The 26543-nt window shown below is 49.3% G+C and overlaps 1 protein-coding gene across 14 annotated transcripts in view; it reads left to right on the forward strand.

Moving 5' to 3' along the window:
* The first annotated feature begins 3817 nt into the window (after positions 1–3817).
* Positions 3818–26543, forward strand: part of SLC22A23 (solute carrier family 22 member 23) — a 157090-nt gene continuing 134364 nt past the window's right edge. For 13 of the 14 annotated variants that reach the window (XR_006885380.1, XR_006885382.1, XR_006885379.1 and 10 more), the window contains exon 1: positions 3818–4994. Coding sequence is in view for 2 of the 14 variants with exons in the window: in XM_046640644.1 (XP_046496600.1) it covers positions 4335–4994 (660 nt within the window). In the remaining 12 variants the exon portion in view is untranslated. The remainder of the gene's footprint in view (positions 4995–26543) is intronic. The other variant, XM_046640645.1, reaches the window with a different exon arrangement.

A 26543-nucleotide genomic window follows, 5' to 3' on the forward strand; every position in this document is an offset into this window, starting at 1 on the left:
CTCAGAGCCAGTCTTCCTCAGCAAAAAGAGGAGGATTGGCAGCAGATGTTAACTCAGGGCTAAACTTCCTCAAAAAAAAAAGAAAAAGTCAAATTCCTTGTTAGTCAGAGTTAACATTCCAAAAGTCAAAGGATGATATAAATAATGTCCAAGTATACACAATTTTAGTTTGAAGTTATCTCACATCACTTTCTCCCATCTTCCAAAAATCAAGATAAGCTACTTTTCAAATAATTATTTGAAAGAAATCAAACTGCAGTAAGAAAAAAAGGACACATAATATTCCAAAATGTGATATCTATCTATATTTCAAGTATAAATAAAAAACATCAACATACCGGCAAAACTAACGTGAAATCCATTTGCTATGACTATTATTGTACATTTTAAGTTAATCCAGACACCAATACCTTGGAACTAACTTTTACAGATTTGTGGAGGATTTAAGATTAGATTTCTATCAACTTTAGAAGTCAGCAAAATTTTTTTTCCTCCTGTTTTCTCCAAGGAAATAAAATTGTTCACATGTATCGGTGATTAGGTTGCATCTTTCATTTCTTTATTTTCTCAAGCTTTAGGAAATTACAAACTGATAGATTATTTAACATGCTTTCAAAGGGAGAGAGAATGGTTGCGCTTCTTTATGGGGATCAGTGAGTCCAGGATACTGACGTCAATTTAGGGTCACAAACTCAGACGCTTTCGGGGGCAGACAAACCATGTCCAGGAGGGTCGTGTGCCAGGCAGAGATAAGGTGAGCCGGAGAACTCCTATGCATCTATTGCATTCCAATGAAGCAAGGCCCCGCAAAAACTGGCATCGGCAGGGCCACATCCTCTGCTGTGTGCTTTTTTTTTAATGTTCAATCTCCTGATTTTCAAATGTTGGCAATTATTTTTCTGGAAACATTATGTGTGGTCTGTGAGCTGCATTTGGCCTACAGGCCAATGTCTGCAAGCCAATAACTGCCCACAAGAACTTCACATTGGGAGTGGATCTGTTAACCACAATAGTTTACATTAAGAAATATAATTGTCAAGTTCATTTGAATTCTCCTTTTGGCTGGTCTGAGCACTATATTTGAGAGACTGAACAAATATGAAAAGGTTGCTTGGTGACAAGAATCAAAGAAACAGAGTTGTGGGATCCTAATAGTGTCATCAAGTGACAGTAACTTGATGCGCTCATTTACCCAACAAATATGTATCATCTTGTGTGTGCCAGGCACTGTTTCAGGCACCAGAAACACAGCTGAGTACAAAGCACCTGTCTAGAGGGAGGAGGTAGTAAGTAAATAAGTAAATAAGAAAACTAGCATGTAGAGATAAGTACCGGGCAGAAGAGCAGCCTAGGGTAACGTGACAGCAGGGCCTGCTTGGCTGCCCTGCACTAGCCAGCGTGCCTAGAGACGAGGCTAGCAGAACGTCAGTCTTCCTCTTGACTCCTTTTGTTTTGGTCCCTCTGTGTGGTCCTTTGTGGCACATCTAAATGAATTGAAGGCCAGTTATTTTAAATTAGTTACCTTTCGATCTTCTTGACTAGATCTGGGGGGCACGTTGATCCAAGTGGGACTTAGAGCAACCTTCACTCTAAGCAGCAACTAAATTCCAATGCCAGGATCACGGCTGCAGATGGTTAATTCCAAACCTTTATGTTGAGTCCCTGTTGTTTGAATTTTAGAGAGTACCATTTTCTAGTGTGTCCCCAAATTCTTGGAATGTACCATTTGAGGATTTTTATTACCTTTTTGGGACAAAAACTAATGACAGCATGGCAATGAAACTCCTCACCAAGGCTAGGGCTTCTCCCACCTGAAAATGCACATTAACAAGTATGTTTAAAGTTCTTCCCTAGGGTGTTGCAATTTGCCCCTGCACGTTGAAATGACCAGAGCCTGGAATGTCAGTCAGAAGATGTGGATTCAAAGCCAGCTGTCTGGCTTGGCAGTAGGCCAACCCTTAGTCACCTAACCTGGCAGCCTCATCTTGAAGACCCACTTCTTAGGGGTCCACGATGTCTCAGTGAGAATGTGTATTGAAAGCCAACCCTGCAAAGATCAATATTATTTATTCTGATGATTGTAATGGCCATCAAGGTCACCGGCAATACTTGTTTTGTGATGAGCTAGAAGAAAGCAAATGAGTCCTCCTGACTTTGGGGGGTTGCGGAGGCAGAGCCAAGCACAAGGAGGCCTCTTCCAGAAAAGTCAGCCGCTGAAGAGGAAATAAATGACACCTGTAAAGTGGTCTTTGATTTCAGAAAGAGAAATGCAGATTTTACACAATCGTAAGAGTGGTATCGGTAGTAATAAGCGCTGGCATTTGCTGAGCGCTTCCTCGCTGCAGGCGCGGAGGGCAGCGCTCGGCGTTTATTCCCTCTTGTAACTGGGGGAGGGGAGACAAAGTCAAGCTAATAATGAATGTGAAGTTGGAAAAAAATCGTTACCACGTCGACAATGCGCGCTATGACCCTCAAAAGCTCTTTAAACATGTGCAGGTTTGAGACCCATTTCTGGAGGTTTGGCGTCCTCTGCAGCCCCTGCCCGTCCGCCCCCCCCCCCCCCCGCGGTGTTTTCTAATCTCCTCTCCTCAGCCACGCAGGAAAGTCCACAGCCTCTCCCGCCTCACAGCCAGCCCACTGGCAGGCTTCAGAAAGAATTCTCTTGTCGGATGTGCCAATATTTTACACGGGAAGCATATGTTGCCCATAACAAAAAAGAACTGCAGGTTAAAAACGTAAGCAAATAATGGAAATGCAAAAGAATTCAGTCTATGTGGTTTAGAGTGTATTCTTTGGAAAGCAAAGGCTTTCTTTCACATTTTTTTCCCCCAAATGAGACTGAAAATGGGTCGCTCTATCCAAGACTTCCATCAGTAAACTTCTTAGAATCTAAAATGTCTCCAGCATGCGGGGACGCCGGGGTGGGAGGCGCCGCGGTCCGCGTGCCGGCCCGGGTGCGGGAGGCAGTCGGCTCACGCGGCCGGCTGCCGCAGGGCGGGGGTATTCACACGGCTCGGCTGGCAAGGTTGGCGCTGGAGCGCGGGAGAGGAGGGAGAGGTTTGTCTTCACGGGTGTGAACATGGATGTGTGCGCCTGTGCACTCGGCGTTCAAAATGAATTTGAGATCTTGGGGAGGGGGTGGGGAATACCATCACCATTCACGTTTCTGTATCTAGAACTTGGGTTGGCGATTGATCCTTCTAGTAGCGTACTTATGGGGAAGACATGGCGATTTGGGAGTGGGTGCTGCGGTCGGTCGTGGGTGACCCGACGCTGCGGGTGGCAGGCGACCTGCAATTGGCAGATGCGCCTCCTTGACCCTGCTCCTCTGACACACAAATCAACCGCATCCGCACCTCAAAAAAGCGGGAGAGGGTTGCTCCCGAATGCTGGAGACCCTTGGGCTCAGACAGGGAGTGGGGTGCGGGCAGCTGAGCGGCGGGCACCTCTGAAGAGAGCAGAGGTGACCGAGCCCCGGCGCCCGTGGGTGGGTGGGGGCCCAGCGCGGCTGCGGGAGCCGAGCCTCGAAGACCACCCAGTTCTCTCGCTTCCCGCGCACGCCGACTCCTCCGGGACCCCCAGCCCGCGCGCGCCCGCTGCGCCCGGCGCCTCCTCCTCCCGCGCCGGCGGCGCGGGGATCCTCCGGCGCGGCGGGCCGGGGTGTCCCGTTTCCCCCGCCCCCTCCGCGGATCCCGCGGCGGCGGCAGCGCTTCCCGGCTGGAGGGGGCGCTCGCGCGCAGAGCCGGGCGCAGCAGGTGCCGCGTTCACCTCCACCTCGGCGGGGGGAGAGGGGGCGGGCCGGGGGCAGGAGACGAGGAGGAGGAGGAGGAGGAGGAAGAGGGAGGCTGGCTCGCGGAGCCCGGGAGCGCGGCCGGCTCCGCAGGCTGGGACCCGAGCTTGCGGCTTCCGGGAGGCGCCAGAGGTCGGATAAATACAGCCCGGGCGCCCGGGGAGCCGCGGACGCCTCCCGCACCGCGGTCCGCAGGCACCGAGCCGGCCGGCTGGGAAGGCGCGGCGCCCGCTCCCCCTCCTCCCGCGGCCGGCGCGGAGCGGCGGAGAGCAGCGGGCTCGGCCACCGGCCCCGGGCGCGGAGCCGATGCGCGGCGGTGGCTGAGGGCCCGGGCTGGCCTCTGCCCTCCCTCTGCCCGGCGCCCGAGCGGGGCCGCGGCGCCCGGGGCGCGGGGCCCGGGCCGGTGCCATGGGGGCGGCCTGAAGCACCGGGGCGGCCGAGCGCTCTCTCCCGAGCCGCGGGCCCTCCTCGGCGGCGGCGGCGGGCGCCCGCGGGAGCCTCCGCCGCGCTCTATGCGCCTCTGCGGGCGCCGCGGGCCGCGGCCATGGCGATAGACCGGCGGCGCGAGGCGGTGGGCGGCGGGCCCGGGCGGCAGCCGCCCGCGGCCGAGGAGAACGGCTCCCTGCCGCCCGGGGATGCGGCGGCCTCGGCACCCCTCGGGGGGCGCGCGGGCCCCGCCGGCGGCGGCGACATCCAGCCGCTGCCCGCGCCGCATCCCGCCAGCGGCGGCCCGCACCCGAGCAGCTCCTCGGCGGCGGCCCCGAGCCTCCTGTTGCTGGACTACGACGGGTCGGTGCTGCCCTTCCTCGGGGGCCTGGGCGGGGGCTACCAGAAGACCCTCGTGCTGCTCACCTGGATTCCGGCGCTGTTCATCGGCTTCAGCCAGTTCTCGGACTCCTTCCTCTTGGACCAGCCGAACTTCTGGTGCCGTGGGGCGGGCAAAGGCACCGAGCTGGCGGAGGTCACCGCCACGGGCCGGTGGGGCGCCGGCGATGTGGCCAACTGGACCAGCCCCCCGACCACCTCCTTCTCCACTGTCGCCTGGGGGGCCGCGGGCGACCTTAGCAACAGCAGCGGCTCGGACGGGGGCGACACGCCACCCCTGCCGTCCCCTCCGGACAAGGGGGACAACGCCTCCAACTGCGACTGCCACGCGTGGGACTACGGCATTCGCACAGGCCTCGTCCAAAACGTGGTCAGCAAGGTAAGGGCCGCGACCTTTGCACTCCTCAGTCGCCTCCAGCCTTCCCTCCATCCCCTTCGTGCAGACTGAGGTCCCAAAGTCCCTAAAAGGGTGCTAGCCTACGTGTACGTGCCTCTCACGTTGGCTTAATCTCCCGTCCCCCACAGGAGATGCATGTACTTGGGTTTGAAGCAAGGGCTTTGTGCCGCCCTCAGCAGTGACACTGCCTCCCAACTCTTGGGGGGGGGGGCCATGATCTTTCCTAGTTTGCACCCAAACTCCCGTCCCAGTGCACATATGGAAAGAGCGCCCCTCCTCCTATAAAGACTGCAGCTTCCTTCCTCCACCCTTCCAGCTGTCACCCTCATTCAGGCAGGGGTGGCCCCCCGCGGACCGGAAGGCCGCTGACCTGTCACCGGCCAGCCCTGGAGGACTCGCCTCATTCCAGGTCTGCCGGCTGGAGCTAGGACCACAGCTCTGCCCTTTGGCTGGCCGCTTGTCCCTATGTCTCCCATAAAGAACATCTAACCGTGAGAACAGTGTCCTGTTCCAGATGTTCTTCTTTCTGCCTGACGTCAGCCTTCCCGCGCTTGGTTTGGAAACACACTAAAGCCAACTAAAGAACTGGAGTTGTAGCCAGAGAAGCAAAGAGCTTTTGAAAATTCCCTCTCCCCACTCCCCATGCTCAGTCCTCTCCAAAGACTGGCATATTTGACTTCGGACTTTGCCACCCCAGTGTTCCCTCCAGTGTTCCCTCGGGACTTTAGTAAACATCCTAGAGTGAGTGTAGGAGGGATGCTAAGAATTCCTTGGTATTCCTGGACCACCACTGCTCTTACATAGCAGCTGCTTTTGTCTCAGCCGTTGAGGCCCTGGTAAGCTTCAGCTGAACCTGGGGCTCGCTAGAGCCCAAGGGAGCCCCTCTCCCAGAGGTCTGGAGTTGTGTGAAGTGGAGCAGAAGTGTTTTGTGAGAGGAGAGTGTGGCCAGCGTAAAAATGGAGAATGGGAAATGTTAGAAAATCAGTTAGAAAAACAGCTATAATTTTCTGTTTTGTTATACATTTCTTAACATGTAAGAGAGATTGGATGCCAGTTTGTCAAGCAATTTGCATTTTAAATAACTAATTTGCATTATAACTAATTTGCATTTCAAAGTAAATGTAGACCATTTTTCCCCCCTGGGCAGTTCTGGGCAGAGTTTTAAATGCATTGTTAAAATGTGAGACTGAAATTTGACAGTTTATCATAAGCAGCATGCATGAATTTTTTCCCCCAAACATGTTAGTAGACAGTTGTAGCTTATGGGTGTGTAAGATGAAACTCTTACATCATCATAAACATCGTTTTAATCTTGTACAACCTGGCAGGAGATGACCTGTCCTGTGGGAACCCTGTGGATTAGCTGTTACTGAGGAAGATCCTTCTAAGCGTGGCCCACCTCCATCCTCCCCAGTCAGCTGTCCTTTCCAGAGGGGTCTCTGTGGCACTGTACCCCATCGGTGGAGGGCAATGTTTGTTTTTGTTTACCAGCATGGGAAAATTAAGAACAATGACTACACTGTTTTCCTACTCTTTGTTGTATGTCTGTGAAAGTGAGGCTTTGGCAACATTTGCACCTACTTTAAGCCCCTTTTTAAAGCAGAGGAGGAATAATATAGATCAAAGCAGATGTGTGCTGTCCTGGGGTCAGAGGGGAAGCCAACTTGAAAGTTAGGAGGTGGGCAGAGTATCACTATCTTAGTGGTGGGGACCAGAAACAGCTCTTCACACCCTGCGGTGGATGGTGGGAGAAGACAACTAAAATAGTTCTCGAAAACAGGCTATAGAGGCATATTGGAGAGCTGGACAGTTTTTCTAAGTTAGCACTCGAGAGGGTCAAAGACGGCGCTAAAGTGTAAAGTAAGTTTTTGGGGCGCTTGATACAGCTGACAGGGCAAGACTGGGAGGCGAAGACCTCGGGACAAGAGTCAGGGACACATTCTCCTGTAAGATAAAGACTAGAAAGGACATATCGATTTTCACGCACAAATAAGATCTAAATAAAGGGCTGTCCTTCCGCAGTGTTCTATTCCATAACAAATGCTTCAAAGAGCTTTTTAAGCATTTTGGCACGCACTAAGGCAGACTTTCTCCTCTGCTGGCTGTGTACTTTGGATACTGTATCAGATGTACAAATATGGAATGTATACCGTGAGGGGTGCGGCATCCTAGGGGTCAGAGGCCTGTTGGCTTTGTTCCTAAGTAGAAGCACAAGTAGAAGGTTTCGCCTTCCCTCAGTGGGTGGAAGTTCAAGGTCTGAGAGGCTGCCTTTTGTCCCCTCTCCCCCCAATCCCCACCATGATCTTCCCATATACGAGTAAGCAATGTCTTTGTCAACAGACCTCCTTCAGCATGTATGTGCCCCTACAATATATACCCTATGCTATCCCTAGGTGTTAGATGGGGAGGGACATACAGAAGAACCGCCAGGCACATATTATATTATGTTACATTACATTATTAACATATTACATTATTAACATGTTACACTATTAACATGTGTTACACTATGAACATACATAGCCTGTAATATAGGCTATAATAGCACCTACACTCGTGAAACTGCCAAGCCAGTTAGAATCGCAGGGTGTTATGGTGAAAGGGGCTCTGGGGGCTGACAAGCCTCTCTCCCCTCCTGAAGAGTAGCTCTGACATGGCTATGCCTCCCGGGTGGGAAGGGAGTGCCTGTTAGGGAGGCAGCCCACTCCTAGTTGTTCTTCCTTGCAGAGAGGCATGTTTTTTGGTGACTATAACTCGGGTCATCTCATGCCCATTTGTGAGCTCGTTCCTCTGAATGAGGCTTTTTCCTTCATAAAACACATGTTCAGAGAGTTGAGGATACCCAGGTAGTTTCTTTCCTGGCTACGAAGTCCCCAGCTACTTCAGTGACTCTACACATGGTAACACTTGCTGTACTGATTGCTACACACACTTGGTGTATGTGTCTCTTAAGCATGGCACCCAGAGCACAACCGGTAGGCCCTGTGTTCTAATTGAAGAGAGGATGGATGGACAGTGTGCTTCCACTAACGAAGTGTACAGTTGACATGTGAAGGCTTTTATTAGACATGACATGCCTCTTAACGAGACCACGGTCAGCAAAGCTTTATGGGATTGTGTTAAGTCAGGGCTTTCTCAGCCTGCACTCGTGTGACATGGCACACAATTTAAGTTTTGTCTTAATAGTTTGGGGATATTAGATCTTTCCTGTTAAGATCTTTTTTATTTCTATTTTTTGCCTTGGTCTTTGGTATTTGTTATCTGCTCCAGAATTTGCAAAGTCTTCAAAATAATAATAATAACAATAATAATACCACATTTCTTTGGTGCAGCCCTATAAAGTTTTCAAAACATTTTCACGTGTATTATTCCTTTGATTAAGAATGTTAAGTAATGCAGGGCCAGTCTTAACAGTGAGCGTTATCTTGGATTTTAAATCTGTCAGCACATTCTTGAGTGGGCCAGGTGTTCTGGTCAGGAGCCTGGTGTTCAACTTCCTGATGACGTTCATAGCTCATACTTCATAGCATTTTATCTCCCAGCCAGGTTGAAAGACATTGTCACTGCTTTCCTGAAAAGAAGAATCTAACAGTCTTGCAGAGTCGCTTAGAGGGCAGGCCTGGGGAAACTGAGGCCAGGCAGGTCGGGAGCCTGCTCACTTGGCCTCCCTGGCCCACACCAGCATTCCCTGTGCAGCCCAGATTCTCAGGTGCTTCTGAGATTTTACTCAACGAGGTTTAAAAAAATGCAACTCCACTAATTTAAAAATATTTCTCTTAATAATTTGCATAGTTTATCCTGCATTGTTCTGAGTGAATCCTTGCTGCTTTCTAAGGCTCACCACTTCTTTGAATAATCCCTAGAATTTTGCCAAAAATCAATGTCAGCTAAACTTTCTAAGGTCCATTCTTTTTCTGAATGTGAAGTTTGGGATGTTTGTCTATTTCCAATCTATTGATATTTCTTCTATCCTCCATGAATGCGCAAAGATTGCTGGCTTTCATCCTGTAAGTACAGCTGAGAGTTGTTTAAATATCCTGGGAGGTAATCTGTATTTTCTGGGGTTCAAGACTAGAAGTTATTTAAGGTGTCTCAGTACAATTTAATTAGGGTTGAAAATAACTACAATATCATTGCAATAGTAATTTTTAAAATGACCCAACAAGTTAGATCCTCTTAGTGGTGGTTTTGTTTATTTTGTCTAGTATATACAACATAACCGTGAACATGTTTATGCATATCTATTTTTAGAAATTGACTGTAATAGATAATGCATGCACATGGTACAGAAAGCAGCCAGTAAAAGGAAGATTTCTTTCCATTTCTGCCTCCAGTTTCCCTCTTCAGAAGCAACTTTGGTTACCAGTTTCTTATGTATCCTTCTAGAAATATTCTAAGCATATTTTCATTTATATATTTTTCTCTCACAAACAATAACATAATATATACACTGTTCTGTGCCTTTTTTTCCACCTATATTGGGGATGGATACATCAGTGCATAGAAAGCCCCACATTCTCTCTTATGTCTGCCTGGTATTCTCCTGTATGACCAGGCATTATTTATTTAACTAGTCACTTGCCAAGGGGGCATTTAGGTGGTTTCCAGTCTTTACTATTACATAATATGTAATGAAATTCTAGCACATATGAAATTCTTAGAAGGGGAGGGTCTCAAAGTAGACCGCATTTTTATTTTGATAGATGTTGTCAAAGTGCTCTCTATAAGATCTTACCAATTTACGCTTTCATCAATAATGTGTGAGGTCTTGTTCTCCCTGACGCAGGGAGTTGTCAGACTTTTAAATGTCTCCTAGTTTCATATGTGAGAAATGATATTCACTTACTGTTGTAATTTGTATTTCTCTTGTTGAGAGGGAGGTTAAGCATCTCTTTGAAAGTTTTGAGCCATTTGTATTTCCTTTTCTTTGAGCTACTTCTTCACATCCTTTGCCTTGGTGTGTGTGTATGTGGGGGGAGCATTATTATAGAGGTACTTTGTGCATGAAGTAATTAACCCTTTTAAATGACTTGTAAATGCTTTTTCCCCAATTTGTTCTTGGTCTTTTGATTTTGTTTATGGTGTTTTTAGAAAAATTTTTCTTTTTTATTGAGGTATAACTAACATATAACATTATAGTTTCAGGTGTACAGCATAATTCTTTGTATATATTGCAAAATAATCACCACCATAAGTCTAGTTAATATCTGTCACCACACATCGTTACAAATTTTTTCTTCCGCTGAGAACTTTTAAGATCTGCTCTCTTATCAACTTTCAAATATACAATACAGTATTATTAATATGTAGGCACCATGCTGTACATTACATCCCTCTGACATTTATTTTATAACTAAGTTTGTACCTTTTGACCCCCTTCACCCATTTCACCCCCCCCCCCCCCCACCTTTGGCAATGACCAATCAGTTCTCTGTTTCTATGATGAGCTTGGTTTTTTAGATTCCACATATAAGTGAGATCATATGATATTTGTCTTTGTCTGGATTATTTCACTTAGCATAATACCCTCTAGGTCCATCCATGTTGTTGCAAATGGCAAGATTTCATTCTTTTTTAGAGCTGAATAATATTCCATTTTATATATATATTTTGCATAGTTTATATGCATTGCATATATATATACATATATATATATACACACCACGTCTTCTTTATCCATTCATCTGTTGACGGACGCTTAGGTTGTTTCCTGACTTGGCTGTTGTGAATGATGCTGCAGTGAACATGGGATGCAGATATCTTCTCAAATCAGTGTTATCACTTTCTTCAGATAAATACCCAAAAGTGGCATTGCTGGATCATATGGTAGTTCTATTTTTAATTTTTTGAGGAACTGCCATACTGTTTTGTTTTTATTGAGCTATTAGGATAAATTGCTAGAAAGGGGAATAAATATTAGGTCAGCGGGTATAACCAGCATTTCATACAGGCTTTGACTTGCTCGTAACAGTGTCCTAAACATTGAATTTGGCAGAGGCCCCTGTTGATGGAAAGGCCAGAAGCTCAACAGTTCTTTAGCTACTCTCCCATCTCTTTTTGGGAGATAGCCTCTTCCCCAGGAAGTGTTCACACCTCTCCTTCATCCTCTTGTTCTGAACTAGCTGTAGCCGCAAAACCTCTGTTTGTTTTGTCTTTATCATTTTTTGCAAGTTCTTAATTCATTTTGGTCTTTAGTCCATGGTAAGATTGAGTCAAAAGTTGATGTCGTATAAAAACATGTTGGCCTTTCTGAATGTCAGTCCTGGTGTCGCCACAGCCCAGCAGTGTGCTGGAGCCAGCTGGGGCTCCGCGCCTCTGAGCCAGCGTGTACATCTCATCCAGCGGCGCCTTCAGCAGTGTCCTGTTTCTGGCTTGGAACCCAGCTGTGGTGGGAGAATTTACACCACGGGAGTTGGAAACACTACGCATCAGGGTTTTATTTTTTCTTCAGAGAGCCAGTTGTTAAGCAATTATCACACCACTGAGTGTGACCCTGGGCCACTCTTTTCCTCTGTTTTTCACCTTTCCCTCCCTCCCTCCCTTCACAGATTTGAGTGCCTCTTCTGGGCCAAGCATTACTATGTGTTGTGGATACAACAATAGGGGAAAATAGACAGCTCAGCCTCCATAGAGCTTATAGACTAATGAGGAAGGCATACCTTAACTAATTAAATAATAACCTTTTAATTACAAACTGAGCTAAGTGCATGAAAAGAAAGGGACATGAGAGACTAGAACAAGGAAACTGGCCTAGACTGACTGGTCTCTGAGTGAAGCTGTCATCTGAGTTGGGATCTGAGGTTTAAGTAAGATAAAGAGAACTGTGTGTGTTTTCCAGAGAGAGGGAACAGCATCTGCAAGGGCCCTGTGGCAAGTAGGAGCCTGGAATTTTGATGGGAGGCAGTGTAGCTGGGGACATGCGGAGGGAGTGGCTTCTAAGCCAATGTTAAGAATATAAGCCATGAGATGAACTCAGCCAGCCGGAGGGGGAATTGGGAATGGAAGGCAGCCAGGGAGAGTGTGTGGGGAGAGAAGAGGGCCGAGGATGGAGTCCTGTGCCTGCCATGGAGACTTGGGATGCATAGGCAGAGGGGACGGAGGAGAGCATGTGATGAGGAGAGGCAGCCTGACCAAAGGTCCTGGGGAAACGGCCTGAGGAGGGGTCCTGAGGGGGAGCTGCGGGAAACCATGCTGGTGCTGCAGGTCCAGACCACACTTTGGGCAAGTGGGCCTGAGGCCTCTTCCCGGGGCCCAAATGGGAAAAAGCACTGGCCTGTTGGAGTGTTCTGCTCAGAAGGGGAGGGTGCTAATTAGATTTCCACAAGGCTGAAAGACCCTGATATGGGAAACCATCTGGCTAGAATTTAGTTGCATTCAACCAGCTGCACCTTTGCTGAGTGCCTCATGTAGGTAAAGATTGTCCTGAGCACGTGGTGACGTATAACATTATCTTCTAGTCCAACGTCTCAGCTTACAGCTGAGAAGGCTGAGGCTGGGGGGGTCAATGACTTGTCAAAGCCACCAGCTGTTAGGGTTACAGTCTCTTCTCCTCACCCTGGGGGGCACTCTGGCCTCTGCCCTGGACTGCCCCCCCCCCCCCCAGGGGAGAGGGGCAGGGAAGCGCTGGGGGGGCTTCTGCCTTTTTTCTTTGGCTCCTTCCATTGACTGGCCTATCAGACACAGCTGGGCCTCCTGGCGCTGCCTGCGGGTGGTCGTGACTGTGTGCATAGGTTACTGCACATTGAGATGGGTGGGTTATGCGGGGTTGGTGAGCCGAGGAGATTTCTTGGACTCTCAAGATCTGGCAGTAGTGCTCTTCTATTTAGAGAATAGTGTGGAATAGCATGGAGACAGGACCCACGGGCAGTCAGAGATGCTGCTGGCATGGGGAACTGCTGCTGCCCCTTGCTACTGCTGCCGCTTCTGCTGCCAACATGGGTGGAGAGTAAGGCTAAATTTAAGGCATAGGTATGTGAGCCATCTCTTTACAGGACAAAGGAAAGAAGATGTAAAAAGTTAAAATGGTATCAGTGCAGTTGGGGTCTGGCCATTGGGTGGTCCCACAACTTTTAGATAAGAATCAAATTGGATTAAGTAAAGGCCAGAAGCCACCACCCTAAATCAGTTACATGAGGTTGCCAGACAGTAACCAACTTAAGTTCTTGCCTTCCCCATTAAGAGTTTCCAGAGTCAAGGCCATCCCCCTTCCCCCTGGCACAGAGAGGGAGGTATCTCCACAGATGGAGGTTCCCCCCACAAATGCAAATGCCTCCCAACAAAGGGCAAGCAAATTCCACTCCTCAGAGCCTGCTTCTCATCTGCAGTTTTAAAATTAACCAACCTAAAATCCTCATCACTGTGACTGTGTGTGTGTGTGGGCCTGTGCGGACCCCTCTCTGGGCTGATTGCGCTAATCTCTGCTCCTTCTGCCTTCTCAGCCTTCTTGCCTGGAATGCCCTTTCCTGCTTCCTTCAGCTGGTTGGTCCTGCTCATCCTTCAATCAGCTCAGCCCTCATCCCAGGAATCCGCCCCAGGTGCTCCAGCACCCACTGTCCCTTTGTCGTAGCACTCACTGTGCGGCGATCAGAACCGTGTCTGTCCATGCCCCCACTGGAGATGTGTCTTATTCATCTTTTACCCACAAGGTCTTTGCCATGAGTGTTTGAGCTCACCTGAATTTGATGTCCTAAGAAGAGCCAGAGGTTTTTAGTTTGGCAGACGTGGGTTCAAGTCCTGACTATGCTGCTTATGACCAGTTTATCTTTGGGAGTGGCAGAAACTGCACCACCGGGAAAGTGGGTCATACTCACCTCACCTCCAGGGCTAGGGCTGTCAGGAGGCTAGAATGGGAACACCTGGAGAGAGCCCCCACCCTCCCCCCCGGGCGCCCGGGCAAGCAGGAGGCACCTGGGAAACCTCAGATCCAGTTCTTCCTCCCACCTGTGGGGTGAGGCCTGCTGAGTGAGTCATGGAGAAATGCTGAGATGGGGAGGGGCCGACAGGCCACACCGGGAAGGGCGATTTACTCCTTGGGAGCTCCGAGGTCTCTGTCACCTTCACCCAGAAACTGGCAACATGGGAAGCCAGGTGTGCCCTTCAGGCCAGACACCCAAATCCAGCGTGGCCTAAGGAGTCTGACCAAAAAGGACTTCCAGGGATTTGTTTATCTTCAGAGTTCTAATCTGAAAACAGAAGAGGATCTCAGAAGGAAAGGGCCTTCCCAGCTGGTCGAGGCCCGAGGCTGGGAGAGAGGGCACTGGCAAGTGCTTCCCTGTCCCCATGAGGCCCTGGCCCAGAAGTCTGAGCTCCTGCCATTTATTTGATGGAGAACAATCTAAAGGTCTTTAAAAGTCTGGGGTAGCTGTGGCAGGGGAAAACGAATCAGAGAGAAGTGGAGTTTTAAAGAGGCGTTGAAGTCACATTGAGCTGTACCAGCCGGGATCAGAGCTAACCTCAGGGGCAAGTGAAAACGGGAGAGGGGGCCCAGGGCCCCCTTGTGGAGCTGCCCCTTCCCACCTCGATGTTCTCCTTGCTGAGGTTTTATTGGAGGCCACTGAGCTCAAAAGTCTGCAGAGCTGGACCTTCTGTGACTTGGGGTTAAGTCATTTTGTTCTTTCATTTACTCAACGCTTACTCAATGCTGGTCCTTACACATGGGCAGACCTCCCTCCAAACAAGTGGCCTAGAGATGGAGAAGCCCTATATTTCTAGGAAAGGGGGGCAGTGGTTAGTGATTGATTTAAGTGGGTTTCTTCCCCCTAAAATAAATCACCCCTGTCACAGAGCACGGCCAGGGTGTTCTCTGGGCCATCCCACTCGCATAATATTACACTCTGTCAGACCTCTCTTCTGACCCTTTTGGTTGCAAGTAATGAAACAAATTTCAAATTACATTAACAAAATAGGAAAAGTTTGTCGGGAAGATGCAGGCGTGGCTCAGGGAGGCTGGAGTGGGATCTGAGGCGGAATAGTTTGGAGGGGTGCCTTTCAGGGGCCTTGCCACCAGCGTCGTTCTGCCGGAAGCCTCGTCTGCTCTCATCCCCTTTTCTAGAAGTCGGCTTTGCTCTCCTTCCAGCCTGGCTTTTGCTCACCTGGTCCTTGAGCAAGCATCCCTCTGTCCCACTCCAGATTCCTAGGTGCAGACCTGGTGTGCCACTGGGGCTGGGGTGGGAGAAGACAGGTTTCAGAGCAGGGGGTGCAGTTACCCAGGCCGGAGACTCTAAACCATGTGACGGGGGCTGTAGTAGCTGTCCTTCATTGGGGTGCAAGGGATTAGAGATGGATCTTTTGAGCAATTAACCAAGAAGAATTGAGTATTGATAATTTAACCATTAAATGCTTTAAACAAAGTTTTTTTTTCTTCCCAAAGACTCAGGTGTAACTTACCTGGCTGCTCAAGCTTAATATAGAATTGGCAGCAATACACCTCCTGAGGCTTTTCTAGAAATAGTTATAGATAGCCTCAGTTATTAGCTCCAGATCACCAAGGGAGCTTGGAATAAGCCCTGTGGCAGTCACTGAAACAGTTTTGCAAATTGTTACCCCCACCCCTGCTCCACCCAGGGTGGGTCTCTGTTTTTCCAAACCTTGCTTCTAGTCAGGATCAGCTACATAATTTGCCCAGGTCAGTGCAAAATGAAAATGCAAAGCACCTTGTTCAAAAATTATTAAGATCAGGATGGTGACAGCAGAGCATTAAGTCAAAGGTAGGGCCCTTTGGAGAGGGGCCTGCTTCTGGTGACCTTCAGCTTGTCCTTTCACAAAGCCACCCGTCACCACTGCACAGCTGAGCGAGTGTTCCCCAAGCCTTTTCAAGTCTTCCTGATTTTTCAGTATCTTTTCTGCTTCTCTACTCCTTTGTTGTGTTTTGTATCCTTTTCTAGATTTCTCATGGTAAAAGTGAACCATACTTTCTGCGGGTTTTTTTTTTGCCAGGGAGCAGCTTCACAAGGCCCTAGTGAATTTTGTCCTGGACGTGTAATGAGCTCAAGGTGTGCACTGGCAGGGAGGAGACGGGAGCTTTCCTACACTGGAGAAAGCTGCTCAGAGTGAGTCGGTTTGCTTATCTGAGAGTGAACCAAAGAGCTGAGTCATGGGGGTGTGGTAAAGAATGCTAAGTCATAGGAACGCTAGTTAAGCTTATCAGCTAGTTTTTTTGAGTTGGGAGGAGGGTCAGGTTGGTCTTCATTCCACTAGCTAACAGTCACACCTTATTTCTTAGTATCATTTAAAGAATAAGCGGAGGAGGAGATGATGTAGGCAGAAACCAGGACGAGCATCCCAGGGGTCGTGTTAAATTATGAATGGGTTATGCTCTCAGCATCCTAATTTGTACTACAGAGTGTTTCCTCCTAGATTAGATTAAAAGCTGCTTTTTCTGTGTGTTTAAAAGATGCCTTACAAATTGGGCACCCTTGATTGTTATGCACTGAAGAACTCCACTGTTCTCCAATGGATATACATGAGCATTTGTAGTAAACACAAAGTTTCTGTCCTACTTTAAAAAATAATTTTTTTAATTGTAACATACAATTTACCATTTTAACCATTTTTAAGTGTACAGTTCAGTGGCGCTAAGTACCTTCATGTTGCTGTGCATCACCACCATCCATCGCCAGAACTTTCTCATCTTCCCCAACTGAAACTCTGTCCCCATGAAACACTAACTCCCCATCTGCCTCCCCCAGCCCCTGGCAACCAACCTTCTTTCTTTTTATTTATTTATTTTTAAGATTGACCCTGAGCTAACACCTGTTGCCAGTCTTCTTTTTTTTCTGCTTCTTCTCCCCAAAGCCTCCCGGGGTACATAGTTGTATATTCTAGTTGTAAGTGCCTCTGGTTGTAACCTTCTACTTTCTGTTTCTATGAATTGACTCCTCTAGGGACCTCATGTAAGTGGAACCATGCAGTATTTGTCCTTTGTGAGTGGCTTACTTCACTGAGCACAATGTCCTCAAGATTCATCCATGTCGTAGCAGGTGTCAGAATTTCCTTACTTTTTCAGGCAGAACAATATTCCATTATATGTATAAACCACACTTTGTTTATCCATTCATCCATCAGTGGACACTTGGGTTGCTTCCACCTTTGGCTATTGTGAATAATGCTGCTATGGACATTGGTGGTGTTCTACATGGGTGGTGGGTTTTTTTATTTTTAAGTGAGGAAGATTGTCCCTGAGCTAACATCTGTCACAGTCTTCCTCTATTTCATGTGGGATGCTGCCACAGCATGGCTCAACAGGTCGTGCTAGGTCTGTGCCCAGGACTGGAACCCAGCTACCAAAGCAGAGCACATGAACTTACCCTCTAGCCGCCGGGCCACCTGGTGGTAGTCTACTTTTTGAAGGTTACATTCAACCCTCCTCCCCTCCCCTGTCGCTGGCGATCTCTGCAGCCGCCCAGGTAGTGCTGGCCCTGGGCCTTCTCTCAGAACACCTGCTCTGCAGCAGGCCTTTTGCTTTGCCTGGGGAGGTGACACGTGGACAGAAGATGGTCTCTGCCCTGGAGAAGGAGCTAATGGTATAGCCGAGGCAGGTGTGAAATGGAGGACTCCAGGCGCAGCGTGGGGTGGGCAGCCGGCCGGCAGCGGGGTCCCGCCGTCCTGCAGGGACAGGTGAGCCGAGCCGAGGGGCTGGGATTCTGAGGGATGGAAAAGGCCGAGGAAGGGGCTCATGCCTGGGCCGTAAAGTCATGTTGGGGACATTTGGTTTTTCCCCAGTAGACAATGAGTTGTTGGAGAGAAGTGCTCCGGCCCAGGCTCCGTCGGCGAGGTTTGTCCTGTCCCCCTCTGTCTGTCCCCAGGCCCGCAGGGCCACAGCCTGTCCGGCCTCTGCTGCCCGTGGCCCACGGCCAGCCTGGGCCTGCGTGGGAACGCCTGGGCGAGCCTCCGCTCCAGCTGCCGCGTGACCCTTCCCTGCCCCCTCTCTGTGCTCCTGGGCCGTGCCCGCTCTGCGCGGTGTCCCCACCGCCGGCGCGTGGTCTCTGGGCCGCAGACGTGTCAGGCTTGCCTGATCCCTTGGGGCTGCTTCAGTGATTTCACTTGGCCTCTGTGTGGCCTTGGCAGTGACCCTTCAGTCTGCGACACCCTCTCCTTGTGACAGGGGACGCTGCTTTCTCTTGATTTTCTTTCTGCCTGGCGGCTGCTCTTCTCCGTCTCCTTACTTAAGGTCATTTCCAGGTGTTTTAGCTCAGCTGCCCTAACAAAGTACTGCAGGCTGGGGGCTTAAAGAGTGCAAATTTATTTCTCACAGTCTGGAGGCTGGAAGCCTAAGATCGAGGTGTCAGCAGGGTGGTTTCTCCTGAGGCCTCTCTCCTGGGCTTGCAGATGGCCATCTTCTCCCTGTGTCCTCATGTGGTTATCCCTCTGTGGGTGTCTGTGTTCTAATCTCTTCTTGCAAGGACACCAGTCATACTGGATTAGAGCCCACCCTCATGACCTCATTGAAAGTTAATTACCTCTGTAAAGGCCTCACCTCCAAATACAGCCACATTCTCAGGAGCTACGGGTCAGGCCTTCAATGTATGAGGTTTTTTTGGTGCGGGACACAGGTCAGCTCACAACACCTGAGTTCCAGCTCACAGCCTGAATAGGGCAGCTCCAGATCTTTATCTGTACTCCAGATGGTTCCTTGAAGCCCTAGAGGTGTGCGCTGGTTACCTGCTGGACTGGGCCTCTCATCTAGCCTCTGATCTTATCCACCCTTCTTGCCTCAAATCCTGGTGTTTTGGTCCTAAATTGTAGCTGAGCAGCTCTTCTAACTCCCCCGCTTCAAATCCTTCATGGCTCTCCATAGCCTTTTGGATGACATTGGGCCTCGCTGGCAGGCTTTCAAGGTCGCTGCTGACCTGCACCCTGCCTGCCTCTCCTGCAGCTGTCCCCATCTTCCTGCACAGGGACCCTGTGCTCCTGTCCCCATCATTTCTCAAACAACGCTCAGCCTTGGCACATGGTGTTCTTTCAGCCCAGAAACCACCTCCCCTCCCCGTCATCCTTTCACCTTCTTCAAGCCTTTCCCGACTCCTTATTCCTCCTCTCCTGTCCTCCCATCCCCCCTGCTTTCCTGACCCAGATCTATATCCTCAGCACCTGCACCTAGCAGGTGCTCAGTTAACATTTCTTAGATGGTGATGGTAAAGAGGTGGTGAAGGGGCTGTTGCTCTCAACAGGCCAGGTCAGGTGATTTAATTCTAGGATGACGAGAATAAAGAGAAGACAGCATCTAAGTCCACTCAGGCCTAAAGTCAAATTTTAATGAGCTATTGAAGACTAGGAAGAGTGATGTAATTTATCTGAAATAGCAGCTAATCAAACTTGAATCTATACTGGGCTGTGGAGTAGATCATGTCCCCTTTAAGCCCCTGCTTTTCAGAACTTTAGGTCACAGAGTCTCTTCTTCTAATGTTGAACTCGTCTGTCTGCACCTGGGATTGGGGGTGGGGGAGTGACATCTGGAGCACTTAGAGTCACCTGAGGGACTTCTGGAACCCTCTCTGGCACCCAGGCATCAGTTGTTTAAAGTTTTCTAGATGATTTCTGTGTGGTACGGTTTTCCCCCAGGAGGACGTTTGGCAGTGACTGGAAACATTTTTGGTTGTAACGACTGAGGAGGAGGATGCTACTGGCATCCAGTGGATAGAGACCAGAGGTCCTGCTGATCATCCTCCACCAGCACAGCCCACCACTCTACGCAGAGGAGTCCAAACTTTCTCTGGCAGGAGAGCCCCACAGCAAAGAATGATCCAGCCTGAGCCTGCTAAGTTTGGGAAATCCTGATCTAGGCTAGTGTAAAAGTTGATTGTATTTCCTGACCACACCCCACAGTGGCCGAGGCAGCCCGGGTGAGACCTCAGCTCCTGCGTCACCCACAGGGGAGCGTTGGTGTGCAGGTCAGGAGCTACAGAGGGCGTTCCACCCCACCAGGAATTGCCTCAACTCAGCCAGGGCCCCTTTGCCCTCTGGGAAGAAACGGTGTCGATGAAAATAATCCATAACCAATATATAAATGAAAATTTGGGTGAGTTTATTCTGAGCTGAAATCTGAGGACCATGGCCCAGGGCCTTTATTCCCAAAGGAGGAAAGGGCACCAAAGAAGTGAGGTGTACAGAGTGGTTATATACCCCCATACAGGACGTTTCACATATGATTGAAATGTCCCTCCCACAATAGTCACAAAATTGCCTTGTCAGCACAGCACTTGATGGACACAGCAGGTAGGGGGTCTGCTCTCGGAGGGCATAGCAGGAGGCAAGTCTATTGTCTCGAGCTGGGTGGTCACAGGTGAGCGCAGCAATCAGTTTCTAGCCTAAGGAAAGATGCTTAATCCTTAAAGAAATGCCAACGTTGGGAGGGGGAGGGAAGTTGCACCTTTATCTCAAGGGCCTTTGCTCTTGCCATAGGGAATGTCTAAAGCAGATATACAATGCATGCTCAACGGCCTCGTCAGGCCCTTTTGGAAAGACAAGGTCAGGTCGAATTAGGTTTACACCAAATGGCTTCCTCATATACTCCAATATATCCTATTACTTGCCATTTTTATTTGTCAAGGGTTTGCTAAGCACATTAATGGTATAAACCAGGAGTCAGCGGTGCCGTTAGCCTACCTAGGGAAGCACATTATGAAACACCGCCTGAGCATATTTATGTTCAAATGAATGTTGCTAATGACCAAGTCACTCATTAAAATATGTGCTTTGAACCTCTGCTTAGAATAGTGGTTAATTACTGAAAAGGAAACATTTATTTGGAAGTAAAAGGTATTTATTTTCAAAATGTCTCTAATTCACACTAGCCTTTTCCATAATTAATTCCCATTAAGGTGTTTTGATAGTGTTTTCAGCAGCAGGAAAAGAGAACTCCCCCATGGGACGCGGACACCAAGAGCTACAGGCCGGAACCAAACATGATCACTGTTCATGTAGGCTGAGAGACAGATCAGGCTTGACCTCCCCCTCGGGCACTGGCGATGAACCCAGAGTGGTCCTAGTGTGACATCTCTGCGACCCGTGCCCCCAACAGTAAGCGCCCCAAGGGTTATTGGGACTGCGGGATGTACGCCCTCCATCACCCAACCCGACCTCCCGCCCCAAAGTGGTCAGACCCCGGATGCCACCTCAACGTCTTCCCCAGTGGGGTCTGTCCTTCGGTAGGGGCTCGCAGCACTGTCTGTCTGTCCCCCTGCCTGGATTCCTTTTTGAGGGTTCGTGCTTGACATTCTTGGTGTGGCTCACGAGGAGCTGTCAGGCTGCAGCTGAGGAGGCGACGCCGAGGGCTCTGAGCTGGTGGAGAGTCTGACCCGGCTCTCGGAAGCAACGTTCGAGTAGGAAAGCCAGAAGCCTGGACTAGTGCTCATCCGTGAGACGTGGCGAAATGCAGGAAGGTGACACGTCTTTGTAGGGGCCTGTCCACGGTGTGGTAGTTTCTGGAGCTACGTTGTGTGGCGAGTCATCCAGTCTTCTGTGTTCCAGAGTAGGATTTGTTATTATTTCATTTTAATAGAAGATTTATTTTTAATTTTTTTCTGGGAAGTCTTGTAAGAAGCAACTTTTCAAAAATGGATATCATCAAGGTTGTTAAGGTTTTTTCTTTTTGGTTTTGTGTGTCTGCTGAGAACTTGTTTGAATTAAACTGTGGGTTAAGTCTAAGCAGTGGTTTCTCTACTTAATTTATTTCTCATCGGCTGTCTTGTTTTTCTCCATTTATAACTTGAGTTCTTTTTTGATGGAGTCTTAGATCAGTGACTAAAGGGAGGGGTGGTAAAGAAAGCAAAACTACAACCTTGGTTATGAATTCTAATTCTAATAGCAATTTTTTGGAAACTGAAATGACCTTGCACAGGCAGAAGGTTACCACGGAATTTAAAGACTCCTAGTTTATCATACTGCAAATAGGTTTTTGAAATCTTCAAAAGACATTTTCTCCTTTAGTATGGGGAGGAGATGATACACAGCAATCTTTCTTCAGTGATCTGTTTGAGTCTATATAGCAAATATAGTGGCCTAATCTCATGTAGTTAAAAATATGTGCAGAGAAAATACCACACAAGAAAAGTCCAGAGCAATATGCAACAGTCAAATGTTCATTAAGCAGCTACTATATGCAAAGCACTGTGTTGGCAGCTGCAAGGGAAAAGGAGTCTGTGAGTTGTGCCTTGAAGAATGGGTGGTCCTGGTAGACAGAGATGGGCAGAAAGGGAGCAATCTGGGCAGCGGGAAGCATTGGGCAAAAGAATGGAGATGGGGGGCGCGGGGCTGGCCCCATGGCCAAGTGGTTGAAATTCCGTGTGCACTGCTTTGGCAGTCCTGGGTTCACGAGTTCTGATCCCAGGTGGGGACCTACTCCACTCATCAGCCATGCTGTGGAAGCATTCCATCTGCAAGGTAGAGGAAGATTGGTGACATGTTGGCTCAGGGTGAATCTTCCTCACACACACACAAAGAATAAAAGGATGGAGATGGGGAAGGGCGGAGCATGGCTTGGGAATAACTAGCACGTAAGTCCTGTGATGGGACGGAGGGGCAGGAAGCATTTCTTTCCATTAGGAGCGGAGAATGCAGAATATTCTGAAAGCTTAGGTGATCCGTTAGGATGCTGTCTGCTGCAAATAGCAGAAAACCTCAAATCTAACTGAGTTTAAAAAAAAAGGAATATGTATGATATTTCTGGAAGTCCAGTGGTAGGACAGGCTCCAGTCCACAGTTCTCTGTCTCTCTTCTAGGCTTTCCTCAGCACTGGTTCATTCTAACGCTCTCAGTCAGCTCGGGTTGCCACAACAAAGAGCACAGACTGGTGGCGTAGACAACCGACATTTATTCCTCACAGTTGTGGAGGCTGCAAGTCCAAGATCAAGGTGTCAGCAGGGCAGTTTCTTCTGAGTCCTGCCTCCTTGGCTTTTAGATGGCCACTTTCTCCCTGTGCCTTCACATGGCCTTCTGAGGACAGCAGCCTGTTTGCTGCCCCTGTCCCCTCCTGGCTTGAGGGAGAGGGAATGACAGCCTTCTCCTTCCATAAAGGAGCGTGAGTCAGTCTCTCTTATCTTCACCACCTCAAGTCACTTACCTGCTTCTGGACCAACACCAGTCCCCAGGGGATGCCAGGTGTACACTGGGGTGGGGCACCTTCTCATGAGTCATGTGGAGGGAGGGTTCCTGCACAAAACCAGGTTCTGAAAGGAGTGGAATCAGGGCGAGGGGTCTGTCAATCACCAGCACAGCCTACCACTCTATGCAGAGGAGTCCAAACTTTCTCTGGCAGGGGATAGAAAGTATTAAGGGCTTTTGAGCAAGGTCATGGCAGGATGTCCTGGATGCCCTTCATATCTCAGTTGTATGCTGGCTGCTTTAAGCAGGCCACTCATTTCACCCTCAATAACCCAGCAAGGCAGTCCCGCCGTCAGCATCTGACAGGTGAGGACACTGAGGCTGAGATGCTAAGAAGCTTGGCTGGGCACAGACTGTTAATAACTGGTGAGATTAGCATTCTGAAATGCGTCACCCCAGCTCCAGAATCCGTGCTCTTCTCGTAGCACCAGCCTCCACATTTTCAGAAGACAGAATTGGCTGTGGTGGAGGAGATAGGGGACTGGTGCTCCGGGTGAGGGGAGAATGGAAAGGGCATCGTAGCAGGTGCTCCTGTTGGTCTTGAAGACTTGGGCCACGTGGTGGAGGCGAAGTCAGATGGACCAAACTCCCTGGCATTTCTGATGAAAGGAGGTGGGAAAGCACGAAGCATCAAGACGACTGAAGTCACGGTGTGGGCAGGGTCCATTCCTTCTGGAGGCTCTGAGGGAGAAGCTGCCCCAGGCCTTGCCCCTGGCTTCTGGTGCTTGCCGCAATCTGTGGCATTCGTTGGCTTGTAGATGTGTCACTCCAGTCCTCCATCTTTGCACGGCCTTCTCCCTGTGCCTTCACGTCATCCTCCCTGCTTGTGTGTCCCCGTGTCCAAATTCCCCTTTTAGATGGACACCAGTCATATTGGATTAGGGCCCTAATAATGTCATTTTAACTTGAGTACCTTTGTAAAGACCCTGTTTCCAAATGAGGTCACATTCTGAGGCAACAGGGGTTAGGACTTCACCAGATCTGGCCCAGCACTCCCGGTAGCTCCTTTCCAGCAGGATTATAGCACCGGGTTCTGTGCTCGAGGTTTCTATGGAGGAGTCTAGACCAAGGCTAGGGGACTGTTTTCCTTGCTTTTGATACAGTTACAACAATGCTCTTGTTTTGAACTGATATGCAGCCTATAACCACATTGGTTCAGAATCGCAGGCCTTGAAATAGCAACTGTGTGAGTTGTTCCCTCTGTCTGAACTCTCGGCCTAGAGGCCTAGAGATCGACTCCTTAGGCTGAGGGGAAAGAGCAAACAAAAGCCTTCACTCCTTGAGGTTCATCCAGTTATTTGGTCATTCTGTCGGTGAGCTGTCCCCGCCCCTTGCATCCCTGTCCCCTAGCTGCCCTCCACTGGAGTGCTGCCGGAGGGGGAGGAGACTGGGAAGCCCTGAGCAACTGGATATACTGCCTGGTCTTTGGGAACCCATTTAAAGCCATTTCCCAGATTTTTAAAATGGAGGTATAATTAACATACAGAAAAGGGACAGCTTTTAAGTGTATAGTTTAGTGGGTTTTATATTATGTCATAACCACCGCCTAAATTAAGATATAGAACATTTCTCTCATCCTGGTAGATTCCCTCAGGCCGGTCTCCAATCGGCCCACCCTGTAGGCAACCGCGGTTTGAATTTCCGTCACCGCAGCTTCATTTTGCACAGTACGGAACATCACGTGGACGGTATCACGCAGTTTGTGGTCTTCTGTCTGCTGCTTCCCCCCAGCCCCTTCTTTGAGATTCGTCCACATGACTGTGTAAATCAATAATTGCTCCTTTTCGTTGCTGAGTAGTACTCCACTGCTTGTGTATACCACATTTTGTTTCTCTCTTTACCTGTTGATGGACTTTGGGTTGTTTCCTGTTTGTGACCATTATGTGTAGACTGCTGTGAGCATTGTAATTTGAATTTTGAAAATCTCTTCTCTCCTTTACTGCCTGTCAGTTCTAATATTTAGAAGTTGATTGACAGAATCAGAGCAGCTAGTGAGAAGTCTTGACTTGTTTATCACCGAGGTAAGCTTCCCTCTTTCTCGTTCCTTTTTGGAGGTGGGAAGCAGGAGTGACAGGGTACATGTGGGGGAGGGACTACCATCTCTAAGGGGCAGGAATCTAGATACTGTTTCCCCGGCCCCTGAGCACTGCAGCCCCACAGCTTCTGTGAATCACTCCCCGGGTGGATGAGGAGGTGGCGGAGACAGACTGACTGGGAGTATGTATGGGTGGGTAGAAGCCACACCTGGAAATGGCATTGCCGGTCAGCTGCTGTCCTGTGACCCAAGGGCGAGTTACCAGGTGTTCTGATGTAGTTTCATCCTGTCTCCTGTGGCTTGGAGCAGCCAGGCCGCCCTGCCCATCTTCTAGCACTTACTGCCATGTGGCATCCTTACTGAGCACTCCTTGTCCTTCATTTCTTTAAGAAGACCCCGGGAAGCCTTGTGAGGGCAGACAGCTCAGGGGTTAGAGAACCTTTGGAGCAAAACCCCAATCAAAACACATTGTGCATCTGCTCTCCCCCAGCCCCGGCTGAATGCAAAGAGTGGCGAGGCCCAGTTAGCAGGGGCCGGAGCAGGGGGCTATCCTGCAGGATCCTGTTTGCTCCCCTCACTGGGTTAAGGAGCGAATTAGAGGAGTATTTCCCAACAGGGATGAAGGAGTGAGAGAGGGAGAGTAAGCCCTCCCAATTTCTCACCTCCTGTCTAAACCTTAAAGGAAGCAATGAAACGTAAGCAGACATTTCCCACCATTTTTAAACATCCGAACATGTGGCATTTTCTACAGGGTTTTCCCATTTCTCTGTGTGCAAATCCCCGAGCGTTTTGTCAGGAAGCGTGTCTGTGCATGTGTATCATCCCAAGATGAAGTGCATTCCTTCACAGCAGGGCAGGCAACCAGCGATGCACTTGTATTGAGGTAACAGTTTAGAGACAGGAGGCCCCAAAATGTTCCGCATAAGTGATGCCTTTGTCATGATGGCTGTTGAAATTACTGCGCCAAAGACAGACAGAAGGTGACTTCACTGGAAGCTCTCCCTACACTTAGCTGTTCAGTGTTTTGAACAGCGGTTGTGCAAACAAGCTTGGTTCCTTTAGGTTTTGTAAAAGCAGTGACATGATTTGAAAAAGGCACTTAAAACAATGATTTTAAACGTAGGCTTTTTCAGAGTCTCACAACCAGTTTAACCTCAGACGCCGAGTGGTTGTGTCAGCCGAGGCGGGAGCTTTCCTGCGCGCATGCGCGGCGCCCACAGAGGCTCCAGGAGCCGCGGTGGACAGCCCCGCACCGAGCAGGGTGCACGAGACCCTGGCCTGAAGCCCAGCGCTAGTGCTTTATCTCTGTGAAGCCTCAGGGAGTTACTTAGCTTCTTGGAACCTAATTTCCAAGGTGGAGGTGACACTTAATGCGTAAGGTTTTGTGGGGACTAAGT

This window comes from Equus quagga, chromosome 15 (assembly GCF_021613505.1).
Source record: "Equus quagga isolate Etosha38 chromosome 15, UCLA_HA_Equagga_1.0, whole genome shotgun sequence".
NCBI classification, from domain to species: domain Eukaryota; kingdom Metazoa; phylum Chordata; class Mammalia; order Perissodactyla; family Equidae; genus Equus; species Equus quagga.